Source organism: Engystomops pustulosus, chromosome 4, assembly GCF_040894005.1.
Source record: "Engystomops pustulosus chromosome 4, aEngPut4.maternal, whole genome shotgun sequence".
Lineage (NCBI taxonomy): Eukaryota > Metazoa > Chordata > Amphibia > Anura > Leptodactylidae > Engystomops > Engystomops pustulosus.
This window is the reverse complement of record NC_092414.1, coordinates 104,766,747-104,784,015: the sequence shown is the minus strand read 5'-3', so window position 1 is coordinate 104,784,015 and position 17,269 is coordinate 104,766,747. Positions and strand designations below refer to the sequence as shown.

The 17,269-nt window shown below is 43.1% G+C and overlaps 1 protein-coding gene across 5 annotated transcripts in view; it reads left to right on the top strand.

Moving 5' to 3' along the window:
• CTTNBP2 (cortactin binding protein 2) overlaps window positions 1–17,269 on the top strand; it is a 97,929-nt gene that overhangs the window by 13,602 nt on the left and 67,058 nt on the right. For 3 of the 5 annotated variants that reach the window (XM_072146967.1, XM_072146964.1, XM_072146963.1), the window contains exon 1: window positions 9,171–9,318. The exons of 1 other annotated variant lie outside the window; for it this stretch is intronic. In XM_072146967.1, coding sequence (XP_072003068.1) covers window positions 9,199–9,318 — 120 coding nt within the window. In that variant the 5' untranslated portion in view covers window positions 9,171–9,198. Of the gene's footprint in view, window positions 1–8,975; window positions 9,141–9,170; window positions 9,319–17,269 lie in introns of those variants that run through there. One more of the 5 variants, XM_072146965.1, reaches the window with a different exon arrangement.

Here is a 17,269-nt window from a genome sequence, read left to right as displayed (position 1 = left end):
ATGGATGGTACACTGTATGCATTTTATACTACATGGCAGCATGCTGTATGTATTTTATACTACATTCCGATATGCTGTATGTATTGTATACTACATGGCGGCACACTGTATGCATTTTATACTACATGGTGGTACACTGTATGCATTTTATACTACATTGCGCTACACTGTATGCATTTTATTCTACATGGCGATATGCTGTATGCATTTTATTCTACATGGCGATATGCTGTATGCATTTTATACTACATGGTTGTACACTGTATTCATTTTATACTACATGGGGGTACTCTCAATGCATTTTATACTACATGGCGTTACGCTGTATGCATTTATACTACATGGCGGTATGCTATATGCATTTTATACTACATGGCGATATGCTATATGAATTTTATACTACACGGTGATATGCTGTATGTATTTTATACTACATTCCGATATGCTGTATGCATTTTATACTACATGGGGGGACGCTGTATGTATTTTATACTACATGGGGGATGCTGTATGCATTTTATACTACATGGGGGGATGCTGTATGCATTTTATACTATATTGTGATATGCTGTATGCATTTTATACTACGTGGCATGCTGTATGCATTTTAGACTAAATGGCGGTACGCTGTATGCATTTTAGACTAAATGGCGGTACGCTGTATGCATTTTACACTACATGGTGGTACACTGTATGCATTTTATACTACATGGCGGTACACTGTATGCATTTTATACTACATGGCGGTACACTGTATGCATTTTGCATTGCTTTATTTTCACATCAAACCAATATGATGGATCTGGTCCTGACACTCCCTGATATATTACATATATGGGCGGGGGGGGGGGGCGTCTCTCTATAGCTCGCCTCAGGCAGCAGACAGGCTTGGTACACCCCTGTGTGGGGGGTCTCTGTACTCGGGAGAAACTGCAGAACAAATTTTATGGTGGGTTTTGTATTTTTATCTTTTGGAAATGTGTACATTTTAGGGCTAAATGAACGTATAACCGGCACAATTTGACCATTCTAAATTTCACCTTCATTTTGATTCAATTACTATGAAGATCTCAAGGGGTTAACAATCTTCGTAAAAGCTGTTTCTGATAGTTTGAGGGGTGCAGATTTGAAATGGGTTGATTATATAGGGGGTTTTGATGTTAAATATGTAAAATTTCATTCAAAACAGTATTTATCCGCAAAAAAGGGTAAATTCGGAAAATACGGAAAATCGACATTCGATTTGTAAGCCGCGTGACATAAAAATAAATTATCCAGACATTTCAAAAATTATGAAAATGTAAAGTAGACATATGGGAAATGTTATTCAGCAACTTGTTTAGGTGGTAAATCTATCTACCTGAAAATGTAATTTCAAAAAAGTGACATTTTTCAAGAAATTCATCATTTTTTCTTTTTTTGGAAAATAAACGCAAAACTTATCAGCCAACATTTACCACTAAAATGAAGTACAACATGTGGGGAAAAAACAATCTCAGAATCGCTTTGATAAGTAACAGTGTTCAAAAGTTATAACCATATAAAGCGACGCAAGTCAAAATCCAAAACATGGGGCTGAGCCTTAAGCTGTAAAATGGCTGCGTCCTTAAAGGGTTAACCAAACAGAGATTAAATGTGAGCTCTCTGGAAACGCATATGCGATCAGGCCAAGGCCCACCCCCTGGGCGTTGGCGTTGTGTTTGGAAATGTATTTTATGGACTGAGTGGGGCAGTTTTATCAAGCTGTCTAAAAATCAGAATATTCTTAGTTGCCCAATCACAGCTCCCCATTAAAATATTCATGAGCACTGGTAAATTGAAAGCTGAGCTGTAATTGGTTGCAACGGGCGACTTTCAGACAGCTTGGTAAATCTGCTCCAATATGTTTGTGTGAATGGAGCCATATATTTTTTAGTCACTTGCTTGCACTGCACTACCTATTCACATAGCTTCCGTCTCAGATTTAGCAGGACAGTCCCGGTTTTTCACCACTGTAAAGTAATAGAAGGATGGAAAACGGGCCCACAGTATAAAGAGGATGGAGGACGGGGGGCACACCATGAGGAGGATGAGGGACCTGGGGCCACAGTATGAGGAGAATGGAGGACATGGAGTCACAGTATTAGGAGGATGGAGGACAGGAGGCCACAGTATAAGGAGAATGGAGGAAAGGAGGCCACAGTATAAGGAGGATGGAGGACAGGGAGCACAGTATGAGGAGGATGGAGGATAAGGGCCACAAACGATGGGGATGGAGGACAGGAGGACACAATGGGGCAAATTTACTTACCCGGTCCATTCGCGTTCCAGCGGCGGCTTCTCCGCTCTGGATTCGGGTCCGGCCGGGATTTAATAAGGTAGTTCTTCCGCCGTCCACCAGGTGGCGCTGCTGCGCTGAAAGTAAACTCATCGCGCCGGAATGCACCGAGCTGGACCAGGTGAAGGTAAGCGGTCCTTATGCGACACATTTTCGGTTTTTAAATGCGGCGGTTTTTCCGAATACGTCGGGTTTTCGTTCGGCCACGCCCCCCGATTTCCGTCGCGCGCATGCCAGCGCCGATGCGCCACAATCCGATCGCGTGCGCCAAAATCCCGGGGCAATTTAAGTACAAGCGGCGCAAAACGGAAATATTCGGGTAACACGTCGGGAAAACGCGAATCGGGCCCTTAATAAATGACCCCCAATATGTGGAAGGATGGAGGACAGGATTCCACAATATGAGTGGATGGAGGACAGGGGCCACAGTATGAGGATGGAGGCCAGTAACCACAAGGGGAAGAGGAGAAAGAGAGGGAGGCCAAATGTAAAGGGAAGATAAAATTAAAGAGGGAGCAGTATATCTCTGAGTTGCATGCGTTTTGGTCAAACCTCCTCCCACTTGTGTTTTGGATGCGTTTAAAAATGTGACGGAAACGGCACATGGGAAACCGCCCTAAGGCTACCTGCACACATCCAGGGATAGGACCTGCTGTATAATCTGGGCTTGTTTGATTTATCTTAGTGGTTGATTAATGATGCATGTGAGTCTCTTTGTTATTTCAGGGTGCTGTTACAGGTGGCGTAAACGCAAATGTTAACAGAAATGTAATTAGGCAAATCTTCACTCTTTAGCTGTTGCATTACGTTTCAAAACTCATGTGTTAACACCAAGTGTGAATGCAGCCTCAAGATAAATCAGGGACAACAGTGTAAAACTCTGTCACAGTAAACACAACACTGGCGCGGTGTGTAACCCTACCCTGACCCATCCAATGGGCTGCACATGGTGAAATACAAATTGATGGGCTCATACATAGAGCCATATTTTCCAGATCTCTGTGTAAGTGCAGACTATCGGAGCCAATATAGACACATATATTTTATACACTTACACAGATCTGTAACAGTAGCAGCTGACCCCTTGGAGAAGTACATGGCAGGAATTAGAGATGTCTAGCCCATCTTTTCCCTCCCTCTTCCCCAACACCCTGGCTCAGCTGTGTACTGTGGAAGATGTGTACTGTTTATACATATTATGCTGTACATTGTGCAGCATAATATGTATATGCAACATCCCCCACCGGGGCCTAGCCCTTGAGGTGAGGCCTGGAGACAGCCTGGGGCCCGCTGTACCGGAGTGGCTGGCGGTTGCGGCCTAAGCACGCTATTGTCACGGTGCTTGGTACGGGGGAACCGGAGGGCTGTCCTACAGCCTGGCAGGTCTCCAGCAGGGTGGTGTTGGCAAGAAATGATGAGGGAGCGGCTACTATAGCGGATCTCCCTGGGGCAACCCCTTAATGTCCCGAGTGTGAGTCTCTGGGTGATGGACAGGGTGCCGGTGATGAAGGCAGCCGTATTAGCAGGGACCAGACGGAGACAGAAGTTGAAGAAAACAACTTACAGTTCTTTATTTGAACCGGCAGGAACCGCAGCAAACGTGCCTTTAACAGGTAGGTAGGGTGCTGAGATGTGAGTTGGAGGGAGCCTCAGGAGATAGTTCACCAGCCTGGAAGTAGAGGGCAGGCTGGGAGGCAGCTGTGTCCTGGTAGGAAGCTTCAGCTTGTCCTGTAGGGCTTCAGGTATCACCTTCAAAGGTAAGATGATACCCCTTTTCCTCACTACACTAACTCTAGTCTGATGCTCCACTCTTCAGAGGCAGGGGCTAGGCTCTTCCTGCTCTGGTATGGGCTAGACTGAGATTACTCACTCACTCACTGATTCTCCTACAACAGAATCTCTCTGAATCCTTACTAGAATAATCTAGTCTCCTCTTCTCTCTCCTGAGAGAGACTTCTCCAGAGTTCTCTAGAACATTCCTGGCCAGGGGTTTTATTACCTCCCTTTGGTCAGGTGGTGGCTGCTCCTCCAATCACATCTCAGCTTACAAAGGACAGGATGTAACACATATCATTGGATAACAGCATCTGGCATTATACAAAATACTTAACTCCTGCCTTGCCAGGCAGGATTCACCATTGCAATACCGCTATGTCCTATAAGGACCATGTAATGTAATGGGATTACATGCAGGTGGGACGTATTCGCAAACACTACCTCGCCATTGCATCGGCGAGGGTGTTGCATACCCCGGGGGCAATTGAAAGAGCCGCCCTCGGCTCGACTACAGATGGTTTGGGGCACAGAGGGGGCTAAGGGCACTTCTGGGAAGTGCAGGCTATGTGAGGTGTAGGGACAAACCGCCCATGGTCCTGGAGACAGGCACCTGGGTTGGTGTCGGACTAAGACAAAAAACATGTAGCTGTATGACAGTTGGTCGCTGACGCCATTAAACCGAACTGTACAGTAGGAAAGGTGTGGTGTCATGTCCTGTAATCCACTCCTTGCACCAAGGCCTGTATATTTGTTTGATCAACGCTTCTTCCCTGGCGGCAATTATATGGTGTCTATCTGCATTGCGTTAGCATATGCGACACGAGTACCTCCTGACTGACAACCTTACCCATGTATGAGTGGCATCCAGGTGCTAACTATGTAACACCCCCGGTCCCCTAAAGACCCGCAGTTTACGGACTACCCCCATGTGCAAACCTCAGTTTGAGGGATCAGGTAGCGGTCAGTGTTTTACACAAAAAGACGGTCCGACACAGCCCCACTACAACCTGAAAAGCCTATGAAAGGGTTAATGCAGACTACTGGCAGATATGACAGTGTGCAAATATTTGGCAAAAATCACATTGGCTTAGGAGCCCAATGGGTACACATCTTATAACATTGCAAACGTTACAGAGGTGGATAGGCTACTCAGGGTAGCACGATAGTAAATGTCTCTTTCCTGCAAAGAAAAGGCATAAAAAGTGCAAACAGAATGTCCGTACCTAAAAAGGAAGGCATTAAGTGCAAAATAATAAATCAATAGACATAGCAACTTTTCCCTGGAGTATCTGGCAAAAGTCTCTCAGAAGGTCTCTTGTAACAAAGTCCATCTTCTGGGTACAGCCCTTGAGGTGGGGAAAAGTGCACTGAAGAAACAAAGGGTCTCCTCTATATGTAGAGGGACAGAGTCCTCTGAAGAAATTCCCTGCTGTGGCAGAGGAAGGGTGCTATCATAGCACATGACAGTGGAAAATCTCTTGACTGAGATAAATAAGGGAAAGAGTCTCAGGACAGTTTCTGGCTCTGTAGGGATAATGGAAATAAATATACATTATGTACAATAAGCACAGTACCTGAAGTGGGCTACAGCCCTTCAGGGGTTAATCTTGCTGCTCAAAAACAATGGCTGCAGGCATGGAAGCAGGAACTGCAGCAGGGACATCAGCAGCCTGGGTGAAGAGAGCAGTGTTGAGATCTGTCACCTGAAGACATCTGGTGGTAGACACTGGGACTGCTGACCTGGAACACCCAGAAGCTGGAGCTGGGACAGCAGGGAGGTCATCTGCGGCGGCAGGCATCTCAGCAAAGGAAGGAGGCAGGCACTTCTCTGGCTGACCTTCTGTAGCTGGGGGCGCTGTGGAGCGCATGATGATGACCGCAGGAGCTGTAACTTCTTCACTGCTGACAGCTGAAGGATTGTTGTTCCTGGACTGACCTGTAGCTCTTGGGGGCGCTGTTGCGCTGGCGGTGGTAACCTCTGTAGCTGGCAGGGCGTTCTCACCGGACAGCCTGGGCCTCTTAGCAGGTGGTCCTGGATACTCCGCAGGACGATCAGCAGCATTAGATAAGGGGTCAGGCCCCTTTAAGAGAGTCCCTTTTGTAGCCGGGCCTCCTATGGGGAGATGTTGACCCTCTGCAGGGAGGCCGGACTGTACCCCAGCCGGGGCTAAGGGAGATATAGTTACAGTCACTGTGATATAGGCCCTGGGGGCCATGGTACTCACATCCGCGGTGGTCCTCAGGAGGTCCGTCATCGGAGGAGGCAGCCGCTGTGGAGAATCCGCCATTGGAGACTGCGTACAGGAGACAGCAGTAAGCGGTGCAGCAGAGGAAGGTGCCCGAGGCTCGTGGGCAGGCCATGCGACACTTGGTTCTTCATCTCGGAGGCTGTGCGGCATATCGGCAGGACAGGAGACAGCACGTGGAGAAATCCAAGATGGCCGATTAACCTCTCTGATGCTGGATGGCGGCTGCGCTGACTCTGAGGTACCTCGTGGGCTCTCACTGGCGTTGCAGCGCAGGAGAGTTTCGCACCAGAGGGCGGAGCTAGAGTCTTTCCCGCCAGGAGCTGTGGTGGGCTGAATTTTCTGCTGCGCCACAGCGCGCTGAGGCAGGATTCGCGCCATGCGCAGGGGGCGGAGCTTAGCGATGTCTCTGGGTTTCCCGCCAGTGAAAGTTTTGGCGGGCTGGAATTACTTGCTGCGCCACAGTTTCTGAGGTAAAAATCTTCAGGCGCGGCAGCGCCGGATGTAGCAGAGCTGGTACAGTTCTTGCAGGGATTAACCTCTTGAGTGCTGGAGCGGCGCTCGACAGCACGTTGCAGCAGTATAACACAGTTCAATCCAGAAACACACAATTACTTGGGCCTAACCCGGATGGCAGCAGGGTTAGGCAGCACAGTCTTTTTCTTAATAAAGTACAGTCTTTAGTGCCAGGATAAGGCACAGAAGTAAATATCCTGTGATTCGTGACGCCACTTGGCGACATCCCCCACCGGGGCCTAGCCCTTGAGGTGAGGCCTGGAGACAGCCTGGGGCCCGCTGTACCGGAGTGGCTGGCGGTTGCGGCCTAAGCACGCTATTGTCACGGTGCTTGGTACGGGGGAACCGGAGGGCTGTCCTACAGCCTGGCAGGTCTCCAGCAGGGTGGTGTTGGCAAGAAATGATGAGGGAGCGGCTACTATAGCGGATCTCCCTGGGGCAACCCCTTAATGTCCCGAGTGTGAGTCTCTGGGTGATGGACAGGGTGCCGGTGATGAAGGCAGCCGTATTAGCAGGGACCAGACGGAGACAGAAGTTGAAGAAAACAACTTACAGTTCTTTATTTGAACCGGCAGGAACCGCAGCAAACGTGCCTTTAACAGGTAGGTAGGGTGCTGAGATGTGAGTTGGAGGGAGCCTCAGGAGATAGTTCACCAGCCTGGAAGTAGAGGGCAGGCTGGGAGGCAGCTGTGTCCTGGTAGGAAGCTTCAGCTTGTCCTGTAGGGCTTCAGGTATCACCTTCAAAGGTAAGATGATACCCCTTTTCCTCACTACACTAACTCTAGTCTGATGCTCCACTCTTCAGAGGCAGGGGCTAGGCTCTTCCTGCTCTGGTATGGGCTAGACTGAGATTACTCACTCACTCACTGATTCTCCTACAACAGAATCTCTCTGAATCCTTACTAGAATAATCTAGTCTCCTCTTCTCTCTCCTGAGAGAGACTTCTCCAGAGTTCTCTAGAACATTCCTGGCCAGGGGTTTTATTACCTCCCTTTGGTCAGGCGGTGGCTGCTCCTCCAATCACATCTCAGCTTACAAAGGACAGGATGTAACACATATCATTGGATAACAGCATCTGGCATTATACAAAATACTTAACTCCTGCCTTGCCAGGCAGGATTCACCATTGCAATACCGCTATGTCCTATAAGGACCATGTAATGTAATGGGATTACATGCAGGTGGGACGTATTCGCAAACACTACCTCGCCATTGCATCGGCGAGGGTGTTGCATATATAACAGTGCACATCCTCCATTCTTCCGTGTGTTGTTGGATGTCAGGGACGCAAAAAAACAACAGACAACAATCTATTGTTTGCGCATCATATTCTTGTATACAGGCCATGTTCAGACACGGCTTGCTTTCCAATGGGCAATACGGCCATCCATGTATATGGCCGTATTGTCCACCATACCATACTGTAAGGGAGCTGTAAAAAAATATAGAACATGTCCTATTTTCCACCGTATTTCAGTTCCATATGGCCCATAGAAGTCAATGGGAACAAATAAAAAACGGCTAAATATGTGCTGCATATGGCTGTGTACCATATGCTGTATCCAGAACCAGTGGGAGGTGCTTTCTGTCAGCCAGCCAATAGTCAGGCAGCCATCCATCATCTGCCCGCCCACTGTATTTTATACGGATACGGTACAGATATGGTGAAATATGTTACCATACTGTTACAATACATCCGGTATATATGGCTAGAATACAGTCGTATATACAGAACAGAAAAGACCATACGGTCGTGTGCATGAGGCCTGAATGTAATTAATTCACTGTGTTAACATCACTTTTGTGTAAACACAGCATTTACACAATGTTATGAACACGGCCTGAGGCTGATGTCTACCATAGCAATGTAGTAAAATACAGGTCTATGAGGAGATTCGTCCTTATATCGTACAATGCTGCGTTTTCTCCTAGATGAGATGCTACAGACAGATGATAACGTCCTCATAGACCCATAGGGCACATATATGGGGAGGGGGTGTATGGCAGCTGTTTATGGTGCAGTCCATTCTGTGTCCCTGTACCCACCATGCCCTGGTCTCAGGGAGCTGACCCCTGACATGAGAGCTATGTGCACACAGTAATATGGCAGGTAGGGGAGGAGCAGGCAGGCTGAGGGGAATGCTATGCTAGTTGTGGGGGCTGTCCTCCACCGTCTCCTCTCCCCCGGCTCTATTCACTCTCAGTCTCGTACAGCACGAAGATGGCGACAGTAGGAGAGAGCGGGGAGCAGTCGTTCTCCGCTGACCACGAGCAGACGGACAATGTAAGCAGGCTGAGGGAGGGCTGCGGGGAATGGATGCTCTGCAGGGCCCCTTGTAGCGATGCTCTGCAGTGCAGGGGCAGTGACCACAGGGACTGAGGGGTGCCAGGATTCCTCCTGCTGTGTGCCAGGCTGGAGTTGTGCTGAGCTGGGGGCATTGCGCACAGTTCGTGTGGTGTTGGTAAGCTGAGATTTGCCTTTTCTTACATGGCAGACATTGCAGCCCCTTAGAGATGCATAACACATTGGGCTCTGCTACATCTCCGTGTAGTAGTGCGGCTGGAGTATAAATAGTGGACATGTGCCAGGGTCTGGCCACTGACAGCTCTGCTTTCAGGGACACTGGAGCTGTCAGCCCTGCACCACTGACATGAAACACTACTGGGACATTGCCTGCATTCATGTCTCCAAGAATCCTGCATTGTTGTAGTGCTATGTGCAGATGGTAGGCTCCGTGCAAATAGATCTGAGAAAGGGTTAAATATATCTGTCTGCCTATCTATAGTGGATCAGCTTAGATATAGCTGCACGTCAGTGTGCAGCCACTTTGTAGAATTGAGAAATCAATTGTTAATAATACTGTATAATGTTATTTCCTTATAGGGTATGACATGATGCCAGAATTCTTTATATTATTCCCTGATACTGTATAATGCTATTTCCCTATTGGATACAGAATGATTCCGGGATCCTGTATATTATCTCATGATACTGTATTATAGTGTATAATGTTATTCTATAATAATGTACCATGTTATTTCATAATTTGGTATATTATGCAATAATACTGTTGAATGTTGTACCCTAAAATTGTTTTATAATCATTCCATGATACTGTATATTAATCAGTAAATTCCTTATCAATGTGTAATATTATCCACTAATACTGTAAAGTAATTATACTGTATATTTATATTATCCATTAATCAAGTAACGTACAGTAAAGGAATATTTAATACATTTCACCTTATTTTGTACATGACTAAATATTATTACATGACACACTATAATACAAATCCCCAATACTGTATAATGAGATTTCCTGGTTCTATATAAAATGATTCCTTAATACAGTATAACAATATGTAATAGTATTCCCTTTCATATTCTCACTTTATACAGTACAATGTTATTCCTATGGAATGAGCCTCTTCCAGCAGGAGTGGTCCTCTGCAGGGTTGCAGGGTCTTTATTTTCCATGTTGTTGATATGCAGGAACCATCAGCAAAATTCCCATTCCAGCAGCCTGCTCTCCCAGTAGACTGCTGACACAAACGCTTGGTGCGCGCTTACATTTTTTTTCACAATATGTTGTGTTTTTTTCCTTTTCTAAAAAAACGCACAACCTTTTTTTTTTTAAACAAAAATCAGACTCTACTTTGTGACCTATGTCCTCTGATATTATACATTGTGTCACATATAGTAACTATAGAGCCTCATAACAAAATTTGAAATGGGGCCCCACTACAATATTACACTATCGGCAGCAGATTTTTAACAGTTTAGATAACCCACACTGTGATGTCATACTGCATGTTACAATAACTGATACAGTGATGTCACGGTAGAGGGATAATGAGAACAGTGATACCACAGTACAAACTTAATATGCACAATGATTCAATGAATAAATGGGTTTTAATAATAAGCCAAAATTGAATAGCCACTTGTCATGGATTTTTAACCCATAAATACCAATATGCACAATGATGTCACAGTCCAGAGATAATACACATAATGATGTCACAGTCCAGGGATAATATACACAGTGATGTGACAGTTAATTAGTGACATCATGTCACATGACTGGGATAATTTACACCATTCTATAATAAGGAATATATGCTCATATGAATTGACTATTGATGTACACAGTATAACTTAAGAGTTAAATTTAATTTTGCTTCCCATCTTCCACCTGCTGTTATCACTGACTATATATATATATATATATATATATATATATATATATTAGTTAAAATGGGCTCTTTATTGATAGCTCCCCAGCACCTGCTATGTCTGCTTCCCAGGTAGTTACGCCATGTTTGTGTGTTGTACTGAATATCATTGCAGTCCTTTGTCCATGAAAAATGTATGCCAAGAAGACACCCACATGGCTGGCCCGTTGAAGCCTTTGTACATTGTACATTTGGATAATTTTTATTATCAGTATACAGGCAGAAATATACTGAAGGGGCTGTTTTCACATGCAGCTCTAGATGTAAGTCTATGTATTGTGTTCTCCCAATCTAAGCTTTTTCCACCATGCATTCTCAGTCTGCTTAACCAAACATGCTTCCTCAAACCTAAATTGACGTTCATGGTTGTCAATTTAAGATATATTATTATATATAGAATTTTCGCTATTTAGCTCTATTATAGGAGCAGAACAATCCAAAAAAAACTTGATTTTCACAATATTGGAAACCAACTGTGCCGAAAGGACAGCACCCATTATTTAGTGGATGAAATAGCTTTGCTTGCTGGACTTTTTCATCCTAGAATTGCACTAAAAGTTATTAACCTGACACTGAAATGACATAGCCTTCAACATCAGGACTGAAGTCCATCTGTACCTGGTGTTGATGATCTTGATTTTGGGGCTGTAGCAGTAAGAATTGTGGTTTCTCTTGGTATTATAATATAGTATGTAGCTTGCTGCAATTTGTTCTCATGGAAAAGCCCATGTAAGCATAGACACTAGTATAGATCGCCCTACTGATCAATACCCCCGGATCTGCATTAAACATATAGGCCTCATTTATTGGAACTGCCTCAGAGAAAATCTCCTGGTTGCCAATGGAAACTGGAGTCAATTTTTTCCCCATGTAATACAGCAAAGGATAGCTGAGGTTTTTCCATTTTCTTACCTGTCACTGTGAATTTGTATATGTGTTCTTTCAAGAGGTTGGACAACCCTTTCTTGTGTGACAGAGCTCTAGACAAGAGGAGTAGCCTCACTGGTGAGTCCTTATAAAGCACCTATTGAAACCAGTGGACCACATCTTATCCATTTCTTTTTCAGCACACCTAATTAAGGCCTATCCTAAGTGTAGGACTCTCCCCTCACCCTCCTTATGTCCATTGCATGTCTGAAAAAATTCCAGATGTGTGATGTTCTATTCTACTTCCTTCCCAGCCCAGTTGGTGGAATAGCAACATTTAAAAAAAAAGCAGCATACGGATGTCACCCGTGTGCCATCAGTTTTCCTTGCAGATCCATTGATTTATATGTAGGTATGAGAAAAAGTAGTGTATGCTTCTCATGTTATCAGACCCAGAGAAATCAATTGGTCTGTATCTGCAAAAGAAACTGATAGCATATGGATGTCGGGAACCACCTTCTGAATGAGCAAGTAGAGTGTGGCCAAAATGGAAAATTTCAACTGTCTATTCATGCTTTTTTAAAACACAACCATTCTAATACACTGTATCTGTCGGACCCTCTTACCCCTTTGCCAAGCAGCAATGGCTGTCTATGAAAGATGCAAAGGCTAAATAACCTGTGTGTTTGGTCAACTTGTAGCCTACAGTCCATGAACTGGTTACGCAAACTGCAGCAAGCTCAAAGCTTCCATAGAGGTCTATTACACCCAGTCCCATATATAACCTTATTTGCGGTTCCAATGGAGAGGGTTTGGAAGAAGCACTCACCCCACCTTCTCCAACCGCCCACGTTCTTTGCCCAGGTTCTGATCAGGGTGAAGCACACGACCGTCTGCATGAGGCCTTAGAGCTTTATATATCACCTGTATAGACTTCCTGCCCCCTTGTCACCGAAATGAAATAATAGAAACTGGTGTTAATTTGATAGTGGTGTGTTGAAGGTTGCCACCTACCTGTCTTGTCTATCCTTCTGCCTTTCTATAAATCTATTGATCTACTTATCCATCTTTCTATAGTGTATCAATCTGTCTGTCCACCTGTTCACCTACCTGTCAGTGTGTCACATTTCTTCCTTGATGGTCTGTACAAAGTGAATCCTATTAGTAGTTGTCTTTCATATGTTGTAGGTTGTACACTGTGCATGCAGCACTTGAATTGGATTTTTTTTTCAGATACATTAACTATGGGATTTTTTTTAGCATAATTTTCAATGCGTTCACCCTGTTAGTGTATTATACAGAGAGATGTGTGTCTCTATTAGTGGGCCAAACGTTTGGTATTTGTTTCATGAATAGGCTAGAGAATAATATTTGGGTTTGGGAAATTAATAACCAGTTGTTCCTGTTTTTTCTTAGATGTGCTTGGTAAATAACTTCAGCAGACATATCCATCGCAGTGTTGATGTGATTGTTGGCTGCCGGATAGAGAATACTCCCACAGACAGACTTGCTTACTTAATGCATTTCCCCTATTAGGCTACCGGACTAGTGTAGGAGTTTCAGTGAGATCAAATCCATGGTGACCTTTACAGGGTGGCCCTTCTCCAGCACAGAACAGAGAATGTAATGGATACCTTGGGGTGTACAGTTTCAAGCTGCAAGAGGGGAATTCACTGCAGCAATAATTGTGCATTATGTTTACGGTATATTACATGGTGGGGGTGGGTTTGGGACCATCAATATGCTTTTGCTGTGAGGTTTCTACTTCCTGAATGCTAATGTGTTGCTAGGCAACCTATTTATCAAAGATTGTTAAGGAGACAGGACTAGGTCACTTCATACTTTATCATTATTGAAAAATCATTCATATATTTTGTTATCTCTAATGGACTCCGCCCAGACGAGATATTTATATAGTGAATTAAAAATATTAGAATGAAAATTTCTTAGGAGTCAGTGGCATCATTTGAGTAATATGTCTGTTATTTCCTTGGGTCTTGGCTTCCAATCAAAGCAATGACCATATATTTATGAAGTTTGTATGCCCCCCCCCCTGTTTATATATGGTTTTCTCACTACATGCAAAACGCATAGTAAAGACATGAACAGATGGGATGGAATAAGACATTCTATGGCAATTACTTTCACTGGAAAAAGACTGCTGGTTTGTGTGGCGGCAGGGACGGAGCCTTTGCGTTGTCATCATAAAACAACTTAGGCTGCATGTGGACGGTATATGTATAAATTCAAATCCACTATGTTTTACTTTACTGTAAAGTTCTACAAGTTGCCTTCATTCTGATTTGGACTTGATTTCCAAAAAATTAGCTAAGTGGTTGGTATGCACTATGGTGCATGTTTATCTTATTTCTGTGTGGGTATGTGTTTATATATGTGTATATATACACATATTGTTAAATGACCCAATTAAAAGCTCATATAGCTATATATTCTTGGAGCAAATGAGCTCTGAGCAGTACTTACAATGTTGATTGTAAATATAGGCATGTAGGTATGTAAAGGCATAGAGAGTAAAGTGACTTTGTGCTGACTATGGCTATTTGTGGTAGTGACACATAGGCCTAGGTCAAGAATAGCAAAGGTGTAATATAATATTCTACTTTATTTTTGCAAAAATATTTTACTTTTCAAATATGATCATTGTAGCCTCAAAAACAGCACTGTGTACGGGCACAGTGCGGTGAGCACACAGTATATCACCGCACTGTTTCTGAGCCATTCTGAAAGAAATAGGGCAGGGCCAACTCCTGCCTGAAATTATTTTCACCTAGATTTGCAATAACATTTTCAGAGGTCCAGAGAGGGGACCTAAATCTATTTTACATATAGTCATGATAGAAATAAAGTAGATAAATAATCATATATGTAAACCCTTAGTGGCAATAGGTGCACGAGTAGGGTTCCACCCCATTGTAATATAAATAGGAACTCGGCACCCCAATTGATGGTAAAATATAATTCTTGTTTATTCATGAAAACATCACATAGCAAACAAGCATACATGCCTGATGTAAAAGTAATGGTTGTACAGTCACAAATTACCGTATATTATGAAAAAATATGCGCTTATAGCCATCAAACAACCTCATATATGGTATCATTTGATATGATGAACACATGAAGCACTGTATTATTGCATACAAGAATCAAATACAGAAAGTTATTGTAAGGGATATGCAAAGAAGCTGCAAAATTTCTTTCTGACAGCTTTGGGTTGTTTCTGTTTGTAGTCTAGCCACTGTGAAAGTCAACCAGGCTACTGGACTGGTTTAACTGGCTTTTAAAGTCTATATGATTTTTTGATCCCATTTTTATTGTAGCAAATAAAAGGTTATGCAGAATGTAGAAACTGTCAACAAACTGTCCAGCATGTGTTGTCATCTGGTCACTGGTCTTAAAGGTGATAGGATGTCAGCTGCATGCTGACATGTTATCCCTTTCATACATGTGCATGCCCAGCTTAGCCTTGTTAATATGAATGGGGACAGGGGACTAAGCTACGTGCTCCTCTAACAACTGCATTTTCCAGTAGGGAGAAAGGTTTGGGCACTTGCTGGTGTTCTCTGATACCTGATTTTGGATTGAAGAAGGCTACATTTCTCTTTCTCGTAAGAAGTATATGCTCAATGACAGGCCCCACTGATCTGCTAGTCAATAAGACCTTTCCTGGCCATCCATATCTATGTCCTATTAAACCACATTAGCATAGCTGTCGGCTTCATAATTGTACTCCAAAATTATATTTACATCAATCCAATCAGACTGTTTACAAAGCATGACTACTCCATGATTCACAATATTTCTTTTTTTTATAATTATTATTGTGGGGAAATCCAGATGACTTCATCCCCTTTCTTTCCTGTAACAAAACACTCTCCTTGTACAGTCATTATTATCATGTGACCTGTAATCCTGAGCCAGGAAAGACGGTTGGGCAGTTAAGGAAACAATGGATAGTTACACTCCTTTCCCTACTCCGTGTATTTAATATTACAGTAGCTTTAGCTGATTAAATATTCACACCTCTGATGTATCAGCAGCATTATACCACGCAGCTTACAATCAATTTCCCCCCTAACAGCAAGATACCAGGGAGATAAAACAACTGCTTCTTCAAACAAGAACATTGAGATTTACTTTTATAACTTTCTGTAGACAAATGCATACTTTCACTAACGCCTGTCAAATATTAATGAAACTCTGTTTGGGTTATATATCTTTAATGCTGGATCACTAGAGCCTCTTGTCTCCAGTGAAAGAGATGTGTTTGGAAGCTTGGTGCTTGCTATTCTTGGGAAGTCGGCCAATATTTTAATATATACAGAATGTGTAGATGTAGGGTTTGGTTTGTATCTGGAAAAGCAAGCTATGCTGTGAATAATCGTGATGTATGCAGTGAAATGTCAATATTTTACATGGAGTTATGTTGGCCCTTCAAGCATAAAGGAAAGTCAATAAGCGTTTTTTTATGATGTACTGCTGTCCATACAGATGTAACATTTTCATTCTTGTCATGCAGTGAATTATAGCTTCTTGTAACATTTGTTTTCAACACTGTAAACTGTGTTAAAATACAATGTGATTTTATTATTACATTTTTCTGAAATTTAACAGATGCTAAAAGATATTAATCTAGTTGTCACATTGGAACTCAAACATCTCTAGCCGTATATAAGATTTTGTGTTCTGAAGCAGTGAGTAATGAGTTGTCTACCTGGTATTGTATCTATAATCCACAGGTCCCTTCATGTTCTTCTGTATACATTTCCGAGACAGAGCACATTTTAATCAACAGTAATGTAGCTTAACCAGAATGCTATGGACCCAGACCAGATCCCCTTTCTTACAGAGCTGGGGAGTCCACAAACATAATAAATTATTAAAATTATGAAATTTCCTAAATAAAAATACCACAAAAGAAACAAAATATCGCATTTAGAAAATACCCCAGCACCAAAACATTTTATTTCCTGGGTAATATGGAGGAAATAAAATGTTCTGGTCATGAAAAACATTGGCTCTCAATAGCGTTATATGTGGCCAGACATTTATTGATATCTGGGTGGAAATCTTATAGAGCTCCATCAATAAATGATTGGGTATACCAATTAGATAAATTGAAAAAATTTTATTGGTTGGGACGAGGAAAAGGGTACTATGGTGTAAGAAATGGTTGGTGAAAGAGTGAAAGAAAGCAAAATTATAAAAATTGGTGTTTTTTTTCCCTCTCTGACCAAGGAGAGCTATGTACTGGATATTATATTGTGTTTAAGCTTTTATAATGTG